This window comes from Cupressus sempervirens, chromosome 2 (assembly GCF_028749045.1).
Source record: "Cupressus sempervirens isolate cs-2001-9-10 chromosome 2, ASM2874904v1, whole genome shotgun sequence".
NCBI lineage: Eukaryota > Viridiplantae > Streptophyta > Pinopsida > Cupressales > Cupressaceae > Cupressus > Cupressus sempervirens.
In genome coordinates, this window is record NC_143119.1 from 85,720,578 (window position 1) to 85,746,891 (window position 26,314).

The window sequence follows — 26,314 nt, forward strand, 5'->3', positions numbered from 1 at the left end:
CGAAGATGCCCCTGCATTAGTTATATTGTATATAAATATTGTTAAAATGTTTGAGAGCGGCTTTGAATCTCAACAAATTATAATGGAGATTTTGAACGTGGGACTATGGTAAAGTAAAATAATTAGACTTGTCCAAATCTTGCTTTCATCAATGTTCTTTTCCGCATCTTTTGCAAAAATTTCCAACATAAATTTGCCAAGGGAACAAGAATTTTCAAAAAATCTAATGTTTTTTCTTGTTTTGAAATCGAGAACCTATAACCACTTTGCTCGCTTTTCGTGAAATCTCTACTACAAGTCGAAAAGTAGAATTTTACACTCGCGCAATTTCAAAACTTTTGACCTTCCCAAAATAAAAACTTGTAAAAACACAAATGTCAAAAAACTAAAAACTAGAGGAAAAAAATAAAGCAAACCCCAATAAAAACTGAAAAAAAAAATACTCTTCCTATACAATAGTTATTTGAATTGGTCCCAAGATGGGTAAATCTTCGTCCCTTGATCTATCTGAACCCTTTCATAGGGTTCGAATACTCTTTTTGGTAATGCTTTCTCCCTTTTAACTTCACTCTGGCGAGAGACCTGAGACTGAAACTGGAACACTTCAAACAAAAACCCCTCAAAAAGAGAAAAACTGGGGTCCCCTTTGCAACGGGGTGACGAGTGATTACGTCACATGTCCCATTACTTAGACATACAAGTTATTATCCTTGTGATATGGTTATCTATCTAGTAGATATAGGTGAAACATTCATATCTGAGTTTGAGAGGTGTCAAGAAGTTGCAAACTTCCACTAGTCACCACAAAATATAGACAAAGATACCTGATAGGATTTGCAAAGTTCAAGCTGAGATAGGACATCACTGCCACTTAAATACCACTTTGCTCAGATAAATATGACTGCAGCAGGAGCTTAGCACTCACAAACCATTAACACACAACTTTGTGTAGTTATCATAAAGAAAAAAGGAGAAATTCTGGTCTAAAGAAAAATGTTTTTTTATAAAACAACGAGAAGCTATAGAAATCGGCATGTACCCTAAGAATCTCGACAAGAACTGCCTAAACTGATGATTGTTTATTAATGTGGTAAAGCATTACTTAGTAAATATTATTCTTCTCGTGCTCTAAAAGTTGTTATAACGGGATCCTTTAAATGTAAACTTTCGTTCATTCTGATGATGGACCAGAAAATGCTGTTGTGAATATAGATTCACTAATTTACTTGTATTGCAACCTCTTCAGAAGTTGTGTAATGTTAGAGTAGTTTGCACAGCACAAAAAGAAATGTCAGCTCAAAAAGAATCAAGGTAGTAAACAATTGTGAATTTCTCATTCGAACTACATTAAAGATGGAGGTCAGTAAAACTACCGATCAGTTTTAACATATAAATATCACCAATCATGTTTGCCAGTTAAGGACAGCAAAATACAAGAAACCCAGAGTCAATAAAAGGTTTGAAGCTAAATTCTTTGAGATACAAATCTTAGGCATGCCCGTATTACTAATTTGCAAGATATATATACCCATACTGCAGCATTGCATCAGGATTGATTCCACCCCTAAACTAAATGCAAGATCTCTTCATCAGAGAGCACACTGCAACTTTCATACATTTTATACCCCTGTACCCAACGTTAGATGAACAATTTGAATTTCTGTAAGTTTGCTTATAAGCTTGCCATTCCAACATTAGATTGGCCACGAATTGGCTTGCGCACACCATCTCTAGCTTTGGCAAATTTTGTGTAATACATCAAACTCAGAGCCAAGGTAATAATTATGAAAGCTGCCCCAGCTGCAAATACTCCTTTTCTCAAAGTTTCACAAGATAGTTTGTCAGCATATATCACATTCCTGTACTTTGTATGGTAGGCATTTCTCGCTGCACCAGCTACAAGACATGCTTCAGCAATGAGGAACGTTAACCTGCAATTCATACAACAAACTCAGGATAACAGGTAGCTGAAGAAATATGTGATGAATTCAAAATATACAATATGGGGCACACGCTGCCAAGTTAACAATGCAGTGGCTTGGCACAAGCCATTGAAATTTATGAAATTCCATTTTTAATTGCAAATTATAATCACACAGACACAAGGCGTATGGCTAACACTTATGTGAAGGTTGGCTTGTGTCAAGAAATTGTTTGATCTGCAGCTAACAATTGCTCAGGTTGCATCAGGATTCAGAAGATGATTGAAGTGATTATTATTTCTTTATTAACTAATAGAATGACAAATGTAGAGGATTTTGACATCCTATACCAGACAAAGCTGGTAGATTTCCCCCTCCTCTTGGGGATAACATAGCCAAGTTCTCTCGAGCGATTGGCCTTCCTAATACAGCAAAAATTGAAGGATACACACTTCTGGCATTGTTAAAGACTTTACATGGTACTTACCCACCTGCATACAGTTGCACAACCTTTATTGCCCAACAGTCACTCACATTCTCAATTGATAATCTTTGAGATGAACAAGTTCACATACTAAGTCATGATTTGTAATTACTTATTTATGTTATGTCAAAAATTTGCTCACTGGTCCGGGCATAGAATACAAGGCAAATGACTCAATTCATATGGCTAGGAGTAGTAGCTGTACAGCTCTGGGATGGGCAGCTATGCTTTAAAATTGGAACACTTAAAACTTGATAATATCCACCAAAATTTATAATCTGCCCGTGCTCTTTCACAAAAGCTGTGCAATCTCAGTGCCATGTTGACCAAGGAAAAGGAAGCAAACCGGATACATATACAGGTCATCGAAGAGGAAAGGTACAAAAATTGCAAAGCATGGAACCTAAATGGCACTTGCCCAGGGCCAGGAAAAAGAAAGAGCGAGATCCCCTGATTGGGAAAACAACGAGGCATTCTTTGAAGAAATTAACCCTGCAAATGGATTAAAAGGAGGGAAATTATTATTAGCCAGATCTAACAGTCTTTTACAATACGCATATTCGGTATTCCCAATGCATGAGTCCTTACCTTAGTTACAGATGATAGAGAACGAGAAGTTCGAGTCCCACGAAATGGGAAAATCAAAGTTGGTCAATCCCAGAGAGTTAAGAAACAAGAATATCATGCAAGACCTACTGCACGTACTTCTATCTAGGATGAATGGGAGTAGTCCTGAAGCATTAGAAGTGATCAAGGATGAGGTAAACATATCTATTGTCTACTGAACAATTCTGCTCCAAAAACCAGTGAAACTAAGCATGTTAAAGCTATGGTTGTCATTGCACCAAAAGATCATCTTGTTAATGCCCGATACAACCACTACACTTATAGAACACACGAGGCCGTTAAGCCATGTCATGAATCTCGAAGGGGAATGTTGGCAGTTAGTCCAACAATCCCCCCCCTCAATGTTACCCGAGGAGATCCGAACATGTGACCAAGTTCTGATACCACTTGTTACAAGCTAGGATTGCCGTTGCACCAAAAGATCAACCTGTTAATGCCCAATACAACCACTAGACTTATAGAACACAGATGACGGTTAAGCCATGTCACGAATCTCGAAGGGGAACGTTGGCGGTTAGTCCAACAAAGCATTACCCTTATAGTTTGCATGCTAGCAGTGTTTGCAGTGGTCCCAATGATTAAGTCTGTCCTCAAGGCTCCAGAGTCGCTGCTACCAAATCCTCAGGAAAATTCGATGGGGAAAAATTTATTTTAAGCATTTGACAAAGACAGTCGACTTCTAACAAGACACACACAAGTTCCTAATACTGAGATCTATGCAGAGAAAACCAACAATGTTTCTGGATAAATTGAGAATGTAGAAACTTTTGTCCACAAACTTAAAAACATGATGAGGAAGGAAAGGTTAAACAATCACTAAGTCTGTAAAACAATAGCTCATTAATAATAAGGGAAAATGTAATCAGGGTAAAAGTAGAGGTACCAAATTGATTCATCGATTGGCAAAGCTCATGATGATAAATTAAGGGGCATTGTAGTGTACAAAACGTCAGTAAAAGAAACTACCCAAGAAATTTAAGAGCATCTGAAGAATGTACACAAAGCTGGAAACCTCTACTTTGGGAATATGTGTAGCAATGTTCAGGAAGTTTTGCTGAAAAACGCATTAGTATTCCAGTAAGCAATTACAACCAACCATTGATATTTAAAACCCAACATCACAGGTTGAGAATGTTGTGATGCAGATGAAGAGTCAGCAAAAAACCCTATTGCAAGAAGCCACTGCCTACTTTTATCCTTAAATTGGGTGTCAAGGAGACCATTGGAGAAAGGTAATGCTGGGGATAGGTAAAAACTTTGTTACAGATGATTGAGAAAGAGAGGTTCCAGGACCCCCAAAATATCCTAATCTAAAAGTGTAAAAGTCCAGCTTTTTTAAAAAGGTTTGGAGGAGTCGTGCAGCTTTGGATAAAAGCGATAAAATGATGAAAAATAGCATGCCCCATGAGGGTCAGTAAAGTTTCAAAGGTTTAAAATTGTGCTTGGTGCGGGGGACTATCACAATAGCAAGCATGTCAGGGGTGCAAATTCTAAACCTTATCGGGGTTGCCATCCCTCAACCTTGCTAAAGATACCACCAACCCTCGCGAGGAGCACCACCCCTCAAGACACTACACTCAAACCCTTGTCAGAGGTATTATTACGATAATAGATAGCGTCTATTACAATAATAGATAATCTATTGTAAAATATTACAATGCTTCTAATATTTAGTTAGCATATAGAATAGAATGTTTCCATTCTTTACGATAGTTTCCTAAGGAAACATCGTTCACTCTTTTGTATATATTGGCCTCTCGGTCTTTGTTAATATCAAGCAAGTATTTTACTGATTAGTTTGTAATATGGTATCAGAGCCAATAATATTAATACATTATGTCACCACAAAACTCCAAAAGGAAACCTATTACTAAGGAGAAAGAAAAAATATAACTCCCATACATTTGCTCTCTGGAAAATGTATGGGAAAACTTTTAATTCCCATTTTGTGACAGAATATTCCTTAAATTCTCTTCTTATTTTTCCCATATAAAAATTATTCAAAAATCCACCTAATAAACTTTGTCTTAAACTCCCCCTTTAACCCCTTTACTAGTGGGACACTTAAAAATTTAAAATTTTGCAAAATGAAGCAAGTTGGAGGGGGATGGGACACCCCGCAGAAGTTAGTTAGGAATATTTTAGTATTTGTTTAATTGTTAAATTGTAGTTAATGAGTTTAGGATTTAGTAATTATTATTTAATAATTTCATTTGTTCATCTGTAACAAAGGTAAGTTGTTTAGTGTTTTTTTAAATGTTAGTTAGAAATTAGTATGTATGTAAAGGTAGTTTAGGAATTAGCAATTTGTGTTTAGTTTGTTAATATGAATGATTAGATGATAATATTACAAAATGAATTTTCATGTTATAATTATAATTTGATATTTAAATAAAGTTTTCTTCAAGGGTTATTGGCTATAGTGTCTTTTAGGTGTAGTGCTAGAATTGGATAGTAATAAACAATGTCAATGATATTGTGGTTTCAAGTTTGTATAGTGATGAATTATAATTTGGTGACTTGATTTAAACATTTTAATAGTTTTAGGATGATTTTAAATAATAATTATAATAATTAGTTAATTATATAAGGTTTAAGTTAGTAACTTGATTCTTAGAGGTTGTTAATGTAGAGTGTTATAGATAAAAGTAGACTAGATAGGTTGCTAAGACAAGACAAATTAAGTTAGATGATTAATTGTATGTCGTACTTAGATTTATGATAAATTATTAATGTTTTGATTAGTTCTAATAGGTTACGTTTGTAACCGAGACCAAATATTAAGGTACTGATAGGTTAACCTACAAGCACAGATTTGTACACCTTGGGGATTTAACTAGTAATTATTAATGTTTTGATTAGTTCTAATAGGTTACGTTTGTAACCAAGACCAAGTATTACTTGGTATTGATAGGTTAACCTACAAGCGCAAATTTGTACACCTAGGGGATTTAACTAGTAAAATGAACTAAGTGTAAAGGTATCAAATCAAACCTAACTTATGTTACAATTAAATGTTCCTCGATCATGATGTCACACCTTATTAAACATGAAACTATGATTTAATCAATCAACTTAATCAACCCAAACTAAGTGTTCCTATAGCACTAGAACTTAGGGTTTCGAACCCATGTAGTATATTTGAATACCAACTTTACATCCTCATGCAATGTAATTGAAACTCAATTGTTGCCTAGACCTTGTGACTCCGAACTAGCCTTTTTTTTGTTGACATCCTTCTGTAACATATTTTATATCAGTATGTGCTTAACATAGTTGTTATTGCCTTTTAAAAAAATTATTGGTGTGTTTTTGCCCTAGTTTTGGGCATGACATAAAATCTCCAATTAATGTAATGCAAATTTGGAGCTGAAAATTCAGGTCACTTTAACCTAAATGGTCATGGTAGATATTAGAATTTAGAGAGCAAATAACTGAACAGTGACCACCTAGAAGTGCCAATCAAAGGTCGTTCCCACCCCTCATATCTATCTGAGTTGTAATACATGTGGAATGAGCAATTGGATCTAAAAACATGCACTACACTATCAATTTTCCCTTCATTGGCCAAGCAGATGGTTTGGTCTCGCCTCAAATCTTAATCTTGTTTTCTAGTAAACTCCAAAGTGAAGTATGGAGCTACATGATAATTGTAGCCTGATTTGCACTAGATTATGATGGTTGATATAATTTTCAATTCTAAAACCTTCGTAACTACTTGGAAACACTATTACGCTAGGTCTAGCAACCTTGAATGTGGCTATTTTTCAGGGTTTTGGGGGTCACAAGATGCTGATAGGTGATGCCAGATCTACTATTCGCCTCGTCTTGCTCAAGACCTTCAAACATTCAATTGAGCAGTAGAATTGGCTTGCGGCAAACAATTCATGGTGATTGCTTCTCAAAACCTCCAAAAGGGTGGTGCAACTCTTCATACAAATCAATGCTATGTTATACATGAATTCTTAGATGTAAAAAGAATGCAAATTGCATAGCAAATTGATAAGATAAGCTCTAGGTTTTTGTCCAAACATTGATGTTTATAGTATTGCATTGCAACAACACAATCTTGGAGGATATTCCAAGATCATTACCAAATTCTAATCTGCTTTGTGCAGCTCACAAAAAATAGATTTATACTTGTAAGGAGGCGTTGCGGCACAAAATGAGGCACCAAAAGTCCACAATTTAAGTTTTTATTTTATTTCAATTCTTATTTATGTAATATTGTATGTTTATTTATTTACATTAAAACTTTATCACTTAAAAGCGCCATGAATAGCTTTCTGGTTGACCAGCTAAAGGAGGGATATGATTACAAGAAATAGACCGCTAAAAATAGGAACTTCCTAAAATAGTAAGTTCATCAAAACATTCAAAATTTGACCAGCATGCATTCTTGAAAGATTTTTCCTTCCATACTTGCCCACCTTTTTTCATTTTTCATGCCATTTCGATGCTTCAGCACATTTTTGGGGTTACAAAGGATTTTTTTTCTTTGAAGAAGAATTCCTTGCATGTGGAGAATTTTGTCACTTGGGTGCAATTCCTTGGAAATGGAGGATTTTGATACTTGGGGACAATTCCATGACTATAGAAGATTTTGTCACTCAGGCACAATCCCATGTCCACGGAGGATTTTGTCAATTGGGCAGAAATCCATGGCAATGGTGGATTTTGCCTATGTTTGATCATGTTCATGACTTGGTCATTTTTTTAACTTCCCTTGCATATAAAATATAACATTTAAGTGCAAATACATATTTTATATAAATGCTGTCATGATGTTTGAGAATGGTTTCAGTATCTCCAGGAGTTTATGGAGATTTTAGATTTTAGAAGACACTTAAAAATTTCAGAGCCAACCAAATTTCAATAATCAGAACTCTTCCATCAGTGTCCTTTTTTGCAGCTTTTTTCCAAGATTTCTGCTAAATTTTACACTGGTACAATGATTTTCCAAGAACTTTCACTTCTTTTCATTTGCTTTCTATCTTTCCCATTTTGGGACACATTAGGCATGTAGATGGAATTCTTCCATAATTCGCCAATTTCCTCATTTATTTCACCTTCTCAGACTGACACTTAGTCACTTTTCATGATTTTCCATTTTGGACACTGATGGAATGGGATCAAGGTATTTTCCCATACTTAGTGAGTCCTATCCTCTTTTGGGAGCCTTTTCATGCCTTATTAGAAATGTTTCCAAACTTGACCATTTTTGTGCTTTTTGAAGCACTTTCCACCTTCAAGTGCATTTTACAACTTTTCTTCAGACTTTATTAAGTTTATCATGCCTTTCCATTTTCAAACATTCTCAAACTTAATGCATTTTAGACAAACTGCCTCATTCAATTACATTTCCGTATATAGAACTGGGTGCCTTTTTTCTTCTTCCTCAACCACAGTTCATTAGCTACAAGAATTGACTTGCCAAAAATAGGCTTACTATAATAGTAAGTTTGTTCAAACACAAAATTATCAACTGGAAACGCAATGAAAATTACTAAAAATTGACATACCAAAAATTGAAATTTCTAATAATAGCAAATATGTCAAAAAGTTATAAATTTCACAAGCATTCTCTCAGAAAGATCAATTCACTATTATACTTCTCGCCTGATATGATGACTGGAGTTATGCACTGAAAGGCAGGTGGACCCTTTCTATATAATAATGAGCACCGCTTCCTCTAACGTCCTCTACCCACGGTAGGGGAAGCGGTAGGGATGGTGCAGCTGGACTTGAACTTGCCAGGCCGGCAACTATATATTATTCCAATTATCCAGATGGCCGCTCAGCAAAAGTAGCTTGACTTTCCACAAGATTCAAAGGCAGGCATTCAAATACAGACATAGCCAATTTCAGCCAAGTAGTTTAAGGATCAGGAGACAACACAAATTGGACTTGGCTTGCTCAACAAGAAGAGGGGGTCCCTATTTGCAATGGGACAAAATTTATTAGACATACCAAAAATTGAAACTTCTAAAAATAGCATGTCAAAAAGTTCAAAAAATTTCTTTCTACAAGATCAATTCACTATTATACTTGGCCAAATTTGTTGTTTTTTCAAAAGATTCAAAGACAGGCATTCAAATCCAGACTTAGCCAATTTCACCCAAGTAGTTTAAGAGTTGGGAGACAACACTGGTTGCAAAAAGATTTGTCTTACAAAGAGAGGGTCCCCATTTGCAATGGACTGATGTGCAAAAAGATCACAACACAGGCTTTTATGTAGCTAATTCTGAGGGTTCTTGGGGCGGCAATTTGCAGAAAGGTAGTAGCAGGTCTACTTTTCCTCTGCTTTTGCCCCAGTCCTGCTTCAAAGGAGTAACACTGAGCTGAGCAGTAAGGTTGGCTTGTGGAGAACAGCTTCTGATGTTTGCTTCTCAAAATACCTCCAAATGGGAGGGCACAACTCCTGGTACATTCCCATGCTATGTTACAAATGAATTCTTGGATGTAAAAACAGAGCAGATTAAATGGAAATGCAATATGACAAGCTCGGGGTTTCTGGCCAGACTTTAATGCCAACTAGGGTCAGTGTCCCAACAGCACAAGCTTAGAAAATAGTCCAAACCATTACCAGATTTCAATCTACTTTGCCTAGCTCATATAAAATAAATCCTATAGGGACCAAAATGGGGTACCAAAAATTCAAAACTCAAGTTTTTTAGTTTATTTTATTGATCTATATTTAGTTATTTAATTTAAACTTTGAATATTTATATCAAATAATTGGCACTTAGAGCACCTTGACATGCTTGCAATTCAACCAGCTAAAGAGGGATATGACATTATCTTACTGACCTATATTAAATCTCTAAAATGCAAACATCTCATAAGAAATTCTAAAAATGCAAAGAACCCATCTTTGATGCTATATTTTCAAGTCAATTAACAATAATCAACAACCACTCTGTGTTAGACTGAATCTGTACTAGAAGATATTTTTCCCACTTGGAAATGAATCATCAAAGCTGTATACATTTCACAGGCTATTGTAGATTGATATGCTGCTAAACTGGAACTTCTACAGTGAAATTTGAATAAAGGCGTCATAAGTATCAAAGGACCTATCAGCCTAACTATAGAGAATGGGTTCTCAACATCCAAGGTTCTGCACAGATACTTCCCAGAAATAGATAAGAATACAAGAAGCTTCTATTGTATTATTGCATCATTGACAAAACATTCCAACTTACAATGATTTCCAATCACAGCACAGATCATTTAAAAATTGATAAATATTGCTATTTATCTAAGTTATTAGCTACCAACCAAGATTTTCGAACATCGTTCGCTGTATTGGATAAACACCCAGCCAGACTGGTTAATGAGAACAGCAAGTCAGCATCTCATCAGTTATGCCTTATGAAGATCATTTTCATAAGTTCACAATGTTTCCCAAAGAAAGAATCTTCACAAATTTTCTTCAAATCACAGTGTTTCAGTAGGTCTGACACCAATTGAAGCTAACAAAAAAATCAATGTCCTTTCTCATTAAGGGAGCAAGGATGATGCACTGAGACCAGATTCAATTAAAACTCACCTTACCTTAGATTCAAAATGTTTTTAAATATTTTAAATGTCAATTATTGCCATAAATTGCCCAAAGAAAAGAGGTAATATTACTTTTTGATTTTCGAAATTGTTTAACTCATTTATTCAGTAATTTGAAACAAGAAACCACCATTCCTATATTGTCTACCAACTACTAGTAAGAGGATGTCCTTAATTTTTCTCTTATATCTGGCAAAACCATGTCAACATATGCCCTTAAGCTGCTATATTGGAATATAATATTACTTTACAATCTTCTAGAACCATCAGCTCCCTTTATCAACAATGTCAAAAAAATTCATTACTAACAACCAAACAAAGAACCTAGAAGAAAGAAATAAACTTAGGAATAAGCTTCAAGTCAAATGCAAACACCTGGAGTTGGTCACAAATTTAAAAAAACTTAAGAGATAGAAATCTACCATGAAGAGAGAAAATAGATGATAGCCCATGCACGAGATCCACCCGGAGTAAGTGCACCTCCACAGCACATACATTTTGTCACACCCATGATCAGACCCTCAGCCAAGAAGAGAAACAGAAATGCCCCCACTCCGAAACCAGTTGCAATGTCTGAGTCGTACACACAGTAGGTGACATTGGTTTGGACAACATCAGGAACTTTATGTCCCTACATTTAAAAGAATATATACAAAAAGGTTAGGAATATATTCCATAAATTCTTCAAGTTTGAATGCATAAGGAGAAAATGGCCATTAGAACAGACTTATCAATGCATATTAAATGTAACTGCAAAACCAACCTCAAAATGAATGACAAAGAAAAAGAAATTAGAAGCAGAAAAATAATGAATAAATGAAAAATTATACGCAATGCATTCAACTTATTTTATTGACTAGATCAACATCTCAATTTCTGGCATCAACTTGTCTTCCAATTAATTTGAGTATAATTTTCAGGCGTCATCACTAAAACTATTCGTAACCTTACATCCTCGGCAAAGTACTACTGCAGACCAAACTATAAATTAGGAAAATTGTCATTCCAGACTTGGGTATAATTTTCAGGAGTCATCAGCAAAGTACTACTGCAGACCAAACTATAAATTAGGAAAATTGTCATTCCAGACTTTTCTAAATATTAATACTTGTCATCCTATGGCAGTTTTTATACCCAATAATAAAGCATGGCATTTCCTACAGAAGCTTTACTAGCCAATCAATGATATATTATCTAATATTCCATACCAAGTATGGAATATTACATTACTTACATTACCTCATCCCAAAACTTACATTACCCATCCCACTAGAGCCAATGGTTAAACATTTCCATTCTCCATAGTTGGCAATCAGCTAAAATGTCTTGATATTGGATAGCTCTAGACATCTCCTAAATACGCCAAAGTGGTTCAACCCCCACCCAACTGTCAATGTAATTTAGATTATATCATGAATATATATCATTTTTAAGTAAAAGCAACAGTCAAGCACGTCCTCTTCCATTACAGCCAATGGTAAAACACTAGGTTACCAATTCATTTGGAATGGGCTAGGCTTCCGCATCCGATGTATAGTGCCTGCCCCTAGTTTGCATTTTGCTATTTTTGCCGAACTCTTTTAAGCCAGTTTTATGCTTGATCATTAGTGGCATTGTTTTAAGATTATTAGATATTGTTTTCGATTCAGTTGATTATATGATGAGATTACTTGGTACTCTATACTTCATGTATGCATGATGATTATTCAGTGTTTTTGAGTTATTGATGATGATTAGTTAGATGGATTATCATATGTGTTTTCTTATGGATACTTACCCCATACTGCTGTGTATAGTGTGCGTGTTTGTTTTCTTTATGTATGGCGTTTCTAATGTGGTTAAGGAAAGGAGTCGTAGTCACCTGCTAGTCAAGATCGACACGATGCACCACTTTCTGCCATTGCCTGTTTAGCTTAGAATATTGTGTTTGTACATGAGTGGATTTTATGCAAGTTGCAGGCACCGAATATCGACTTCCCTGAATTGCCAGGATGAGCATACCCTATCGCATTATCTCAATGGTAAGAGAGGGGAGATAAATTCTTAAGTCCAAATCTTAAACCTTTAAGCCATTTGTCCTAGAAAATTAGGACAAGTATCTGAGTCGAGTACCCTCCGAATGCCTCGAATAACGTTAATTCGTAATTATAACCCTTTAAGTTTGATTTTGTATGTATTTTGCTATGATGGGTTTTTGTAATTTGTTTTATGAGTCTTTGGTAAAAAATTTATAAATTAAGTCTAATTAAAAGATTAAATTAATGATTTCATTGAATGGAAAAATTTTATGATATTTTAATATTTAATTATATTTAATTAATTGGAAAATTAATTAAATAAAAAGAAATAAATTTGAAGATAAAAGTTATAAGAATAAATTTAAAATGTGATAATATTTATATAATTTAATAATAATATATTTAGAGATCATTTTTTCAATAAATGCTAAATATTATTATTATTTAAGTTGATAAATATTTTATCAAGTTTTGAAGGGTGGTTGGTCGATTATGTTTTATAATACAACTCTTTATAAATATATATATATATATATATATATATATATATATATATATATATATATATATATATATTGGAGGGAGGGGGTTTTACCCCACCTCCCCCCCCACCCCTCGCGGTTCTTTTTTCATTCGGCTCCTGCCGCTAACGCAGGGTTGGCAGCAACGACAGTACTATGTATTGTCACGGCAGACCCTATGGCAAAGGTAGGGAGGCCGAGGCCTTTTTAAGGCTGAAGGTAAGGTTTTTAAAAAAAGGACTTCTTTTTTTATATAATCATTATTATAATGTTTACTTTTTTATATATTTTTTATAATTTAATTTAATATAGTTTTTTTAATTGTTTATTAATTAATATTATTTAAATTTTAAATCTTTATTTAATTAATAAATTTTGTCAATAAATTTATTAATACTATTACCTTCTATATAAATAATTAATAAAAGGTTAAGATAATTATTTTTCTACAACTATTAATTATTTTAATTTATGAAAATTAAATTAAGTTTAATTAATAGACGGGAGTACTTGATGAAATCAGAATTATTATAGGCTTTATTAAAACTAAGATTAAGTCTTGTTGGAAGATAAGTAGACATTATTCTTTGTTAATTAATTTTTATTAATTTAGTAATTTAAATTATTATTGAAATTAACTTGAATTAACAATAAATATCACTTAACGATGTTAATTATATTTATTGTTATTAATATTTAATAATTTGATGATTAATGAAATTGGGGTTATTTTATTTAATAATCGATAATTATTATTTTAATAATGTAATAAATGATTATTATTACTTTTAAGTCATGATATGATTTTCTAATTATAAGAACGAGAAAGAGTTTAATTGCAAGGGTAAAATTGTAATTCTTATCTATTCGACAACTTGTATTGGAAATAGAAACTAAAAACTTTACTATTTAACTTAACTGTGTGATTACAAATCAATCAAACTATTAGTCTACTCTATTTCTATGTGTTGTCTGTGTTTTGAGGTTTCAGGTTTGAACTAGCTTTGACCAGTTTAGGACGTTTACCAGAGGCTTGGGAATTATGTGATTGTAATGTTATGATTTTTTTTTATCTCAATCTTTTTTAACCCAACCATGGTAATGTGATGGTATGTTTTATGATATGTTTGTATTTACTGTTCGTTATTGCTTTCCAATGATCTTGTGTGACACTGAGGTGAATGCATGACTTACTTGACTTAACCATTTATGAGTCCTCGATCAGTTATATTTGGATTGCTTTGCAGTCACTTTGATAAGACTGAGGTGTTTTGAATGCTTTGTTCTTGGTGATGTCATGTTGTGACATGTTTGACTTAACCATTTTGAGTCGTTGATCAGTATTATTGGGATACTTTCCAATTGCTCGTTAGGAACCCATGGGTAATGTGATTCATTTTGGGATGCTTTCCAGTTACTCGTAGAGAATGGATGTGATTATTGTGGATTATCTTTTGATGCTTTCCAGTCACTTGTGTATGACTGAGGTGATTTTTATATGATTATTGATTTGTACTTTTATGAGCCTAGGGTAGGTTATCTATATGTATCGTCGAAAAGTGGCTTGCAATGGGGGTCGAGGCCCTAAGTGGTTCCCAGGGTAATTCATTGTAAGTTGTTTAATAAGTGAAAACATTACACTTAATGGGAATTAAAATGAACCTAATAAGAGTCTTTGTATGTTCTCGCCCATGCCTCGAGTGCTAGTACAGACTACAATGGGAGTAGAGAGAACGCTTACTTGTGACATTGCATCCGTAATATGCCTAGTCAATACGAGAGGATACTAGTGGCTGCATAGGGATCACTCGGGGGCCGAGGTCCTAAGACTACCAAGGTAATTCTAGCCTGATTCGTGTGATGACACTCGCACACTTACATAGTAAGTTTCATACATGTCTTGTGTGCCTCTGGGAATTAGATGTCGATCTATCTTAGAATCTTTGTGTTAGATTGCTTTTAGGGTTTCCTAGACTTGAGTGTACTTTTGATATGTTGTTTGATACCCTGTTTGGGACTTGAGACTATCTTCTCAGCGTGGTGGGAGTGGGCCATTTAGGTTCCACGTAGTTGGGTGGTAGTGCTTTTTTACTCTTACCATTGAGATCCGTGTGTAGTCACCGTAGCTGGAGCATTCTTGTCTGCATTTCCTTACGTTCTTTCTATGTATCATTATGATGGATGGCTATATTTCATGATGGATGTTTATACATTTTATGATGGATGTTTATATCTTTTATGATGGATGGTTTCATTTATTTTATTGTACTTTGTATCATGGATCCGAGGAGGATGATGTATTTTTATTTCTACATATGTATATTCTTTTAGCCCTTTCATACCCTGTGACATGTACAGTGGATGATTAAGCATTCTGAATTTAATTTGCCAAGAGGCATTCAAAACAAATGTATATTATTTAAATGGACTTTGGACTTTTAATTATTCTTTCATATAGATGTGGTAGTTGTTAGAGTTAGTATTAGTTAAATTTAAATGTGATTCAACGTTATGGGATTCAACGTTATGGGATCCTTAAGGAATGTAACCTGTTATGTATGCTTTTAGTTGATTGTATGTTATTGCTTTCGCTACTATGTGTTTGATGTGTATGTTATTCTTCTTGTTAAAAAAAAATGCTACTAAACTTAGTAAAACTTTAGGTTATTTCTTTTGGATCCCTTAGCGGGGCGTTACACAATGCGGACAGATTCTAGATGTGTCAAGAAGCCCTACGAAAGCTGGCCGGAAGCTAGCCGCAGCTCCAGGATGTGTCTAGAAGCCAAGCTTTGGCTTCCAAACGCATCTTGGAGCCTACGGCTAGCTTCCGATCAGCTTCCAATGGCGTCTGGGAGCCTATGGCTAGCTTCCGATCGCATCTAGGCGCATCTATGAGATAGTTAGAAACCAGTGTCGTGAGTTCTTTATAAATAACCTGTCAAAGCAAAGCAGATGGGTTTTCATAGAATTTAAACCTTCTAGTTGCATGAAAAGTTGAAATCTAGGTCCATTGATAGTTTGGAAAAGTTTTGATAGTAGAAATAAAGATGTCTCATGCCTTAGAGTTTACTCCAGTCACTGGTATTCTACAACTCCATGATCGCAACACATTCAAAGCACCTTCATTTTCCATTATCCTAGTTCTATTTCAATCCATAGTAGAACATAAGGTTATCATTGCTAATGCTTGTAGCCCAAGCTATGGCACTGCAATTCTAAACAAATATCTTCCACATGGCCAAGTGGCTTCCATCTTTTGCAAAAGACAAGAAAATATTGTTTGTTTTTTTTTTATCAGTTAATTCAATCACATCTGAAAGTATATATAATATATATATATATAGACACACATTTCCTCTCGCATCTGCATCCAAAAAAAACAAATCCCCACATCCCATATCTGCTTCCAAAATCCGCTTTGTAATTCGCATCCAAATCGGCAACTCAGGTAAAACATTTTAATTCTCCATAATAAATAATCAGCTAAAATGACTTGATAGTAGATAGTTCTAGACATCTCCTGAATCCACCAAAGTGGTTCATCACCCACCCAACTGTCAATGCAATTCAGATTATATCATGAATATAAATTATGTTTAAATGAAAGCAGTAGTCACGCATGTCCTCTTGTATTACATCATTAAAACCATTTTCAAAACCCCAGAGACATGTATAGACACCCAGATGTGTTTCTACAAGTTAGATCATGTTCAGCATGATGGAAAGGGACCTAAATGTTATTTTTTGGTTTATTTCTCCAATATAATTTCCTGGCATTGCACCATTTGTATGGATGTGATCCAAAATAAGTTCCCTAAATACCAGAGTAACGTGACTCGCCGCGAGTCGGACAAGTCACCACCGGCCTACCAAGTCAAAATGACCTGTGACCCGGGGACGACAGGTCAAGTGACGTGACTAGCGAGTCGCATCATGACTCACGGGTCACAAGCCACTTGACCTGGCCGTGACAGCAAATGCTCGATTGGGTTAAAATATGATACAAACAATGATTTTTTTTTTTTGGTTCTATGTTATGCTTATAACCCTAAAAGGCCTTTCATAACACTCTATTGTGAGAAGAAGAAAGAGAGAGAGAGGAAGAAGAGAAATAGAGAGGAAGGAAGAGGAGAAAAACTTGCATTTGTGACATTGGAGCTTGCATTTAGATCATTAAGGAGTTTATAAGAGCTCTTCTCAACACTTCCCAAAGCTTTTAAAAGAGGTAAGAGTTGATTTTTTAAAAATTAAATTTTTTTTCTCTATGCTTATGGATTTTTCGGATGAATTTTTTTAGTATGTTTATGGGTTTCTTTTAACTTTAAATCTTCATAAAATACAATGCTTAAATGGTAATATTTGGTCTAAAATGTCTTATTGTAGCAACTTTTACATTTTTCCTTACTCATAATGGCTCTTGTAGGTAAAAAAAAACCCAAGCTCTCTAAAGGCAATGAAAAAGATGAGTGTTGGAAGTACACCATAGAGTTTTCGGGTAGAGCTAGAACTCAAACAAAATACCTATTTTGTAAAATCATTAATAGTGGGGGGATAAATAGATTGAAATACCATATTGTTGGCATACATGGTTATGATGTTGAACCTTGTAGAGCTGCAACTGTTGAGGCTCAACATTTTTGTTATGTTGCCTTAGAAAAATATGAACAAGAAAAAGAATTTAAAAAAAAACAATTAGCAAAGCTATCTCAGATTGGTTCCAATTCCCTTCCACACTCATCTGGAAATGTTTTTGAGTCAGTAGATTGTGTTGGAGAAGGTTCTTCCCTTCCCCCCTATCGTCCTAGTGCTTCTACTAGTCGTACTTCTTCTACATCTATTCCTTGCACTACTATTGGTGCTGCGGCTACTGCCCCTTCTAGTAATACTAGCTTTACCTTTCGTCCTAGAGTCAGAAAATCGAGGTTGGACAATTTTTTTGTACCGCATTCCACTCCTAATCCACAACCCTCAATTGAGAGCTTGGGCTGGAAGAAGGAGATCCATGAAGCTGGAATAAGAGCAATTTGCAATTTTTGGTTTTTCTGCAACATTCCATTTATAACAGCCAAGTACTTCAACTTCATTTATATTGGATTGTTTTACGTTCTAAACTTTTAAGTTTTAAAATTTAAATTCAATTTTATACTTTTAAGTTTTTAACTTGATGTTGAAAATTTGAAATATGCTAATTAAAATGTTTTTATAAATGTAACAGGACTCGTTATTAGTAGGGGATGATTGGTGCAGTTTCCATTTGTGGTGCGGAGTTTAAAGCCCCCACTGAAGATGAGTTGAGTGGCCCCCTCTTACTAGATATGGTTGAGGAGATGAAACTTGAGTTGGAGGACCATAGAAAGATTTGGAGCCAAAAGGGGTGTACCATTATGACGGATGGATGGACAGATAAGAGGAATAGGACCCTCCTAAAAAAACTTGTTTCTAGCAGAGGTAATTCATCATCCTCTACTTCTTGAAGTCTAAAATTTAATGTATTATTGAATAACGAAAATTTTGTTTTATTGACTATTGATTCTTGAATGATAATTATTTTGTTTAATTTTCACTTTCAGGATCCACCATATTTTTGAGGTCTATAGATGCTTTCTCACGTGTGAAAAATGCAAAATTCTTATGTGAGGCTATTGAGGTCATAAGGGAGGTGGGGGAAGAGAATGTTGTCCAAGTGGTGACTGATAATGCAACTAATTATGTTGCTGCAAGTAAAATTTTAACTTCTAACTTTCTAAGTTCTTAAAAAAAAAATATTATTTTTTCATTAAATTTTGAAAATTGTAAGTTTTTTAATACATCAAAAAAATTTATTGTTTAATAACTAATTTAAAATTGCTGCAAGAAAACTTTTGATGAAGAGACACCCAAGAATCTTTTGGACTCCACGTGCGGCCCATTACATCAACCTCATGTGAGAGGACATTCACTAAATTACAGAGCTTAGATATTGGCAAGCTTGAATGGGTGAAATCATGTGTTGCCAAAGCCAAAAATCTTTTTAAGTTCATCTATAATCATGCCTTGGTCCTCAACACTATGAGGCAATACACGAAGGGAAAGAAGTTGGCTCGTCCTGGTATCACAAGATTTGCCTCTGATTTTATCACACTAAAATTCTTGTTGAATTCAAGGTTAGCTTTGAGGTGCATGTTTGTTGGTCCAGAATTGAGTTCCTCCTCCTTTGCCACCACCCCTGCAGGGATAGATGCAACAAAATGCATTTATGATGATGAAGGTTTTTGGGAGCCATGTTTGAAGATTGTGGAGGTAATTTTAAATTTTAAAAGCTTAAGTCTTAAAATTTAATAAATTAATTTATCTCATACATATTTTTGTTTTATTTTCATTGTGCAACTTTGCAAAGTTTCATCATTCACTAAATTGTTTTTTATTTAATTGTTTTGTAGATCACTAAGCCCCTTGTAGCCCCCCTAAGAGTTGTTGATGGGGAGAAGCCCTCTATGGGCTACATATATAAGGGCATGGATAGGGCCAAGGAGGCTATTAAGGCCAAATATGTAGTAGTTGAGGAAAACTATAGCTCTATTTGGGACATAATTGATAGGAGATGGCAAAATCAACTTCATAGGCCCATCCACGCAGCAACCTATTACCTCAATCCGGCATACCATTTCCATAAAGATTTCAAGACAGATGAGGAGGTTCTTAGTGGCCTATAAACTGTGATATCGAAGATGACCACTAATGCCACAGATATATTGCTTGAGATGGATGCATATAATAATGCATCAGGGCACATTTTTTCAAGTCAAATTTGCAAAGGTCATACAAAATTGCAGCCAAGTAAAAATTGCAACTTAAGCCTTGTACAATCTAATTTCTAAATTTCTAGCTTTAAAGTTCAAATTTTGAAATGAGTCTAATATTTTTTTCTTTTCCTTTTTTCAAAATTCAGATAGATGGTGGCAAATGTTTGGGCATTCAACCAAAAACCTTCAACAAATCGCCATCCACATCATGAGCCAGCCAAGTAGTGCTTCTGGATGTGAGCACAACTGGAGCATGTTCAAGCACATCCATTCAAAGAGGCGTAACAGCTTGTCTGTGGAGAAAATGAAGAGGCTAGTCTTTGTGCATTACAACCTGCACATTAGGACCAAGGAGATTTTGGATAGTGACACCTCTCCGATTACTCTAGAGGAGGTTGATCCAGAGTCTAAGTGGATCATTGCGGCTACTGATCCTGTCTTTGATGATGAGGACCTACAGTGGGTTGACCAGGCCGATGGAGAGGACCAGACTGAGGCTGAGGCTATGACTATGGCAGCACAGGACCAGAGAGCTCCAGTTGTTCCTAGTGGCATCTCACAGGCATTGGCAGAGCTAGAAACTACAGTTGATCCTAGTGGCACCTCACAGGCATTGGCAGAGCCAGAGACTATAGTTGATCCTAGAGGCACCTCACAAGCTGATGCTATGGCTAATCAGTCATCCAGGACCCACCTTAGACGCCTTACTAAGAGGCATTTTATAGATTACATAGAGCCTGAGGTTGAGGTTGAGGTTGGGGATGAGGATGAGGATGACGATGAGGATGACGATGACGATGAGGATGATGATGAGGACTCCAACTAGGAGCCATAGCTATAGTCTTGTTTTAACTTTTTGTTTAACTTAAAATATGATCAGAATTTGGAACATCTGATGATGACTATTGAATCTTGATGTGTTGGATTTCATAATACATATATATTTTGATGGGTTGCATGGATTTATCATTTTATATATGATTCTATGTTTTACTTTTATAATATTTCCTTCAGCTACTATTTAGTTACTAGTAATATAGTATATAGCAATTTACATTTGTAGTATTGTACTTATGTAATCGATGTATGTTTGACTTTTAAGTATGTGCATTATGATCAAATTATCTTCTATTTAATGATGTTATTGTGTCTTTAAGCTTTATTCAATAATGGGTGCATGGAATGTTCTTTAAATCCTAAAAAATCTCAAAATTTTGAGGTTTTTTCACTTTGTCGAGTCACCGCCGAGTCACTACCGAGTCCAAGCCAGGTCAGGAGTCAAGTTACCCTTGCTGAGTCCGAGCCGGGTCCGAGTCACGTTACTTTGCTAAATACAGAATCAGAGAGTTCAGTACCAGAGAGGGTTTAGGATGGTATGGAACATCTCAAGCCAGGCATTGACAAATAGAAAGAGTCAAATTAATGGTTTTGGCCACAGTTTGCCTCATAAATGCAGTTGCATGACAAAATCAATGCATATTCTCTCTGCCAGAACAAATACCAACCACTGAACCAGAATTACTCTGCCAAAAGTTTATTCATTGTTGAATCACAATCTCAGGCTAAAAAGAGCAAAAACAGTACTTACGAGAATGGTGGTATCTAAACTTTAATAATGTCACAGATTCAGTTTTCTCTGAAAAAATTACACTTCAAAAAAAAGGCACCCCCGTTTCAGTTCTGCGTGCAAAATTTATGTCTTCCAGAAGCTGGAGAACAAAATTTGTTGCAAAGAAGCAATTTTTGTAATCAAGCCTGTTGGAAAGTGGTAATTTCATCAAGAAAGGAATAGTTTCCTAATCACCTATAAGGTTTCATAACCATGAGCTGTTGGGAACCACCAGTTTCACCAGAATTGAATGTGCAAGTAAAGGAAGTGTCAGTGAAGCATACGATTCTCATACGTGGCATCTGGGCTTATATTCTAGCCCAGAATTAACAATATGATGTACCATCCATGTGACCTTTCCAACAATACCTGACATATGACTGAAGTGTTGGGAACACGCAATAAATGCCGATAAGGTCATAAATATAAAATCCTTCATTTCCCATTACCAGAGATATTGGACTGAGATGAGGATTGCTTGGAGGTTTAATCAGTTAGTTGGAGTGTGGATGATGCTGGCTGGTGCACGGATGATCATTTTAAACATCTTACCACTTAGTTGCCCCAAACAATTGCAAGTAAGAGCATATGGCATATTGATTTGGGATTCCAATTGGACTAGGGGATGGGATATTGTAAAATTACACATTTAGTAGATTTTATTGCTGGAGATTTCTATGTATTCAAGTTTCTCCAGAGAAATAAGGGGGTCATGGCTCCCTTGTGTTGCTGTTATTTGATCTTTATTAGTTTATCCATTCTGTGATTATATCAGACAACTTTGCTATCACACTCAAGTTGGAAGAACATTCAATTAGCTTCCATTGTACAAGGTACAGAAGTGGAAATGTGTTACGTATAAACTTTACCGATGAGTTGCAAGAGAATATGAAGTGAGCAAGATCATAGCAAATTAGGAGGCTGTGAATTCATCCATTTCATAGTGTTTAGTGCTTTGGTCATGGGAATTGAATCAGTACTGAGAAGGAAAGGGTTTGCTTTGGTAGATTCTCAACCCAACTACGTAACAAATACAAAAAGAATTAAATTTGTCTAACATCAAATACAACTATATATTATAATAGAGAAAGTCATCTGTAAGCGCAAAGCCAACAAAGAAATGCAAGGTTTGCAAATATTTCCATTATAAATACCAATCACTTTAATCAGTCTCAATGCTCTTTTACTATCTCTTCTGTCATCTAAAAAAACACTATTATTAGCATCCAAAATGCAATTATCATTAGCATACCATAATTTTCTTCTTAATACAGATTTTCCTGGTTAGTTAAGTCACCAAGCAAATTATGAAGTCTGAAATAAAAGCTATGATCAAAAGTATAATATATGCTCTTTTTTCTGACCTTTTCTTATACCAAGCCCCTAGCCTCATTGGAAAACATATCTGTTCGATCTTGTTTCCTTAGGACAGCAATAAACTGAACTAGGAAACATATTTCAAAAAATGATAATGCTATTTGTTAGATGCCAAATTCATCCCCTTGCTTAAAACAGAGTACGGTACTTGTACCAATATACAAAAGACGCTGTCGGTAACCTTTAAAAATAAGAGCCTCCTTCGTACAAAGGATTTTGGAATGGATACAGATCTGTCAAGGCATACTGGTCAAAACTAGACTCCAAAAAGTCAAAGTTTTTGACTCTTCTTGCACTACTTTCGCAAAACATGAATTAAACCAAGCAAATTATTTGGAAAAATCCTTCTGTGAGGAGATTTTGAGATAGTTTTAGTTCAGATTTAGCTTGCTTTTGATTAATAGGTCCACTTTAGTCAATGACTGAAGATAGCTGCACAATCTCCTTACTATTTAGCAATTTTTTAGGTATAGTTGAACAGCGATATTTTAGGAATAGACTTCAAGACTCAGCCTAAGGAAATCCAACAGAACTCCGTTTTGACAGTTAATTGAAACCATTATGTTTCAATGAAGATGTCAATTATTTTCCCATCGGGTCTCAACCCTGGATGGTTTCCTTATCTGCTTTTAAAGGCAGGAAAGTTTCTTGTGACCCTACTGTTAAGCTAATGTGGATATTTCAGCTGCTTTTATGTAATATGAAACATTTTGTTCAGAGCAATAAACTATAGAATAAAATAAAACTAGAAAATAACTGAAGGATTCGTATTGTCATTCCATTTCAATGGAATCCACAGACCAAGAAAATAGAGCAATATGTTAAAGACTACTATCCTTATACACAATCCAGAAGAAACTAATAGCAGCAGATTAGCTAGAAATAAACAGAGAGAAATAAAAAGAAGTTGAAAGGTAATAAAAATTAGAATCACTTATCTTGCTCGAATATAATCTAGTGTTTATAACTTAAAAGAAATGAGATTTATGAAACTCTGATTCAGGCAACTGGTGTCTAGATTAATATGGTGGCAGAGGAATTGACCATTTGATGAAATCTATCATCTAATACAATGGGTGAGGGGTGGCCAGCTCCTACATACTTAAACAATACCTTACGAAAACATGTATACAGTACGCCTAGAATTAAATATATATGAATTAACAAGATAAATCCTAGGATGGCCTTTCAACTTACAGGCCCTAGCGAAGAAAACCGAAAAACAAGAAAAATAGTTTTAACACCATGTTCCCATCCGGCTGCTTAACTCTATTTTATGCTAAAATTTAAGCAATAGAGTGTTCCCATGAAAAATTAGAATTGTGGAATTGTGGAAAAGGGATAGTATTGAATCTTTTCCTATTTTTATGGAGCAGCTACTATTTAAGGAATGAAAATACGCTATGAAGAAAAAGGGGGCTCAAAATAAAAGTGGCTGCATATTGATAAAACTCCATTTGTCATCATAAATTTACTTCTCTCCCTTTTTGTTTCTAAATTTTATTTTTAGTTTTTTTATCACTAAATTTTCTCTCTAATTTTTATATAAAAATTTAATAATAAAATGGTTGGCAGCAATATTAGCAGCTGCATGGGACCATAAGTTGCCCAAAATAATCCTAAAATTACTAAGCAGTGGCCGTTAGACAAAATAAGCCTAGCAGCTACATGAGGCCTTGCAACAAATTGTTCGCAGCCTACCCAATTTACGAGCCCCAGTATAGGTTCCTGGTCGCTTTTAGGAAGTATCTAAGCTCTGTACCTTTTAAAGGAATGGTTTCCCAAATATATAAAAATTCAGACTGAAAATGTGGAAGAACTTACCCCCTTGGAAAAAATTAAAAACTGAAACGGAAAAAAGAGCTGATATTCCTGCAATACATTACAAAAGAAACAAGGAAAAAGTACTTTCTGCAACTAAAAATGAAGAGTTCCAAAAATCTTGAACATAGCGATTTGAATTAAAACAGAAGAATTTTTGTGACCAACTATAGAAAGTGAATTAAAACCAAAGATATTTTTCAAAAATTACCTATTTGTAGCTTTATATCCTGATTAAATTCAAATCTCACGAGTACCACATAAGGAGCGCAAAGTGCACTATTTCAAAAGGAGCAAAATATAGTCACGGCTAGATAGCAGTGACGAACACATCCCAAAGGAGAGATTCACATCAGATGATGGGGAGAGAGGAAAAAGTAAACAAAAGCAAAACACCCATTACTCGCTAAAGCACGCAAGCATCAAACAGCTAAATCTTGTCGAGAAACATGAAAGCCGCGAGATTGCACAAATGGAAAGCAATGCAGAGAGTGAGAACTTACAATGCTTCTTCTGCGCTCAGCCGCTATGGCGAAACCAAATGCAATGAGGTGAAGCAAGACTAGAAGTATGAACACCAGCAAAGATGTCTTCCCTTCTGCCATTTCTGCAAGGCAAACCACCAGATCCGCTCCTCTGCGACTCGAACCTGTGCCAATGCGGTAAAAACCCCTTCAAACAGAAAATATTATCACACAAAATCGCGCCGAATGAACTGAAAGAGCGCAGGGAGCACAGATTCCTATGCTTTCCACCTGTTGCTTTATATATCTTTATCAGAGCTTTACGCGCCTTGTACAATGTAATGTATAAAAATATTAAATAATGCTTAATATTTAAAATATATTGAGTGACTGTACAAATGGAAAGAATTTAATGTCGATGAGAAATTTGATGCCACGAAGTCAAGTTTGTCTTCATCGTTTGTGCTGGGCTTCATGGCCAATAAGAGTTTATTGTTTGTTTTATATAATGATTTTTCGGTGCAAACAAAACTTGTGAAATGGGGAAAGGAGCTTCCCAAGTGTCAAGAAGTCTTGAAAGTTTTGTGCATCTCCACTAGGTGAGGTGGAAAGTTGAGCCATTTTCATTTAATTATTAGTCCCCCGGGACTATAGTTTTGGATGCTCTATTTCTTATTAATCACTCTCTACCCAAGGGCACATTCTTCAATTTACATTTTAATCTATTCTTGGTTTGAAAATCTTCATTAAAGACAATTTAGTACCATTTTTTTCCCTATTGGACATGTTTCTTTTTGTAGTGATCTTTTTATTTTGTAATCTAAAAATTTAGGCAAAAATAGAATTAAGGACAACTGGTAGGGGTAAGAGATGCATCTTTTTCTAGAAATTTTACATGGCCTTTTGTATGAGCATCATGTGCCTCACACAAATAACAGGATGATATAGATGGCTAATATCTTTTGTCATGCAACATTTTTTTTCTTATTTCGATTAGTAAGAAGTTGAAGCCAAGATTTGTTATTATTATGTGTTGTGATTAATTATTATTATTATTTATTAATTCAAGTAGAATCAAACTCAAGACCTTTCAAATAAGAGACTCAAAGTTTACCATCATGTTGTA

At 35.0% G+C, this 26,314-nt stretch overlaps 1 protein-coding gene across 1 annotated transcript; it reads right to left on the reverse strand.

Annotated features, from left to right (window-relative positions):
* Positions 1-1,312: 1,312 nt before the first annotated feature.
* LOC149571161 (uncharacterized) lies at positions 1,313-25,460 on the reverse strand. Its single transcript, XM_089812729.1, has 3 exons — positions 25,228-25,460; positions 11,019-11,227; positions 1,313-1,931 (listed from the first exon to the last, which is right to left on the reverse strand). The coding sequence occupies exons 1-3, from the start codon at positions 25,327-25,329 to the stop codon at positions 1,673-1,675; spliced, it is 570 nt and encodes a 189-aa protein (XP_089668855.1). The 5' UTR covers positions 25,330-25,460; the 3' UTR covers positions 1,313-1,672.
* Positions 25,461-26,314: the final 854 nt, after the last annotated feature.

What these genes read in the sequence shown, in the direction of transcription:
- LOC149571161 (XM_089812729.1), bottom strand. Translation starts at nt 25,329, where the DNA reads ATGGCAGAAGGGAAGACATCTTTGCTGGTGTTCATACTTCTAGTCTTG. An exon ending in CTGAGCGCAGAAGAAGCATT is followed by an intron (nt 11,228 to 25,227) that starts GTAAGTTCTCAC and finishes TTTTAAATGTAG; the next exon opens with GGACATAAAGTTCCTGATGT. An exon ending in ATCTATTTTCTCTCTTCATG is followed by an intron (nt 1,932 to 11,018) that starts GTAGATTTCTAT and finishes TATGAATTGCAG; the next exon opens with GTTAACGTTCCTCATTGCTG.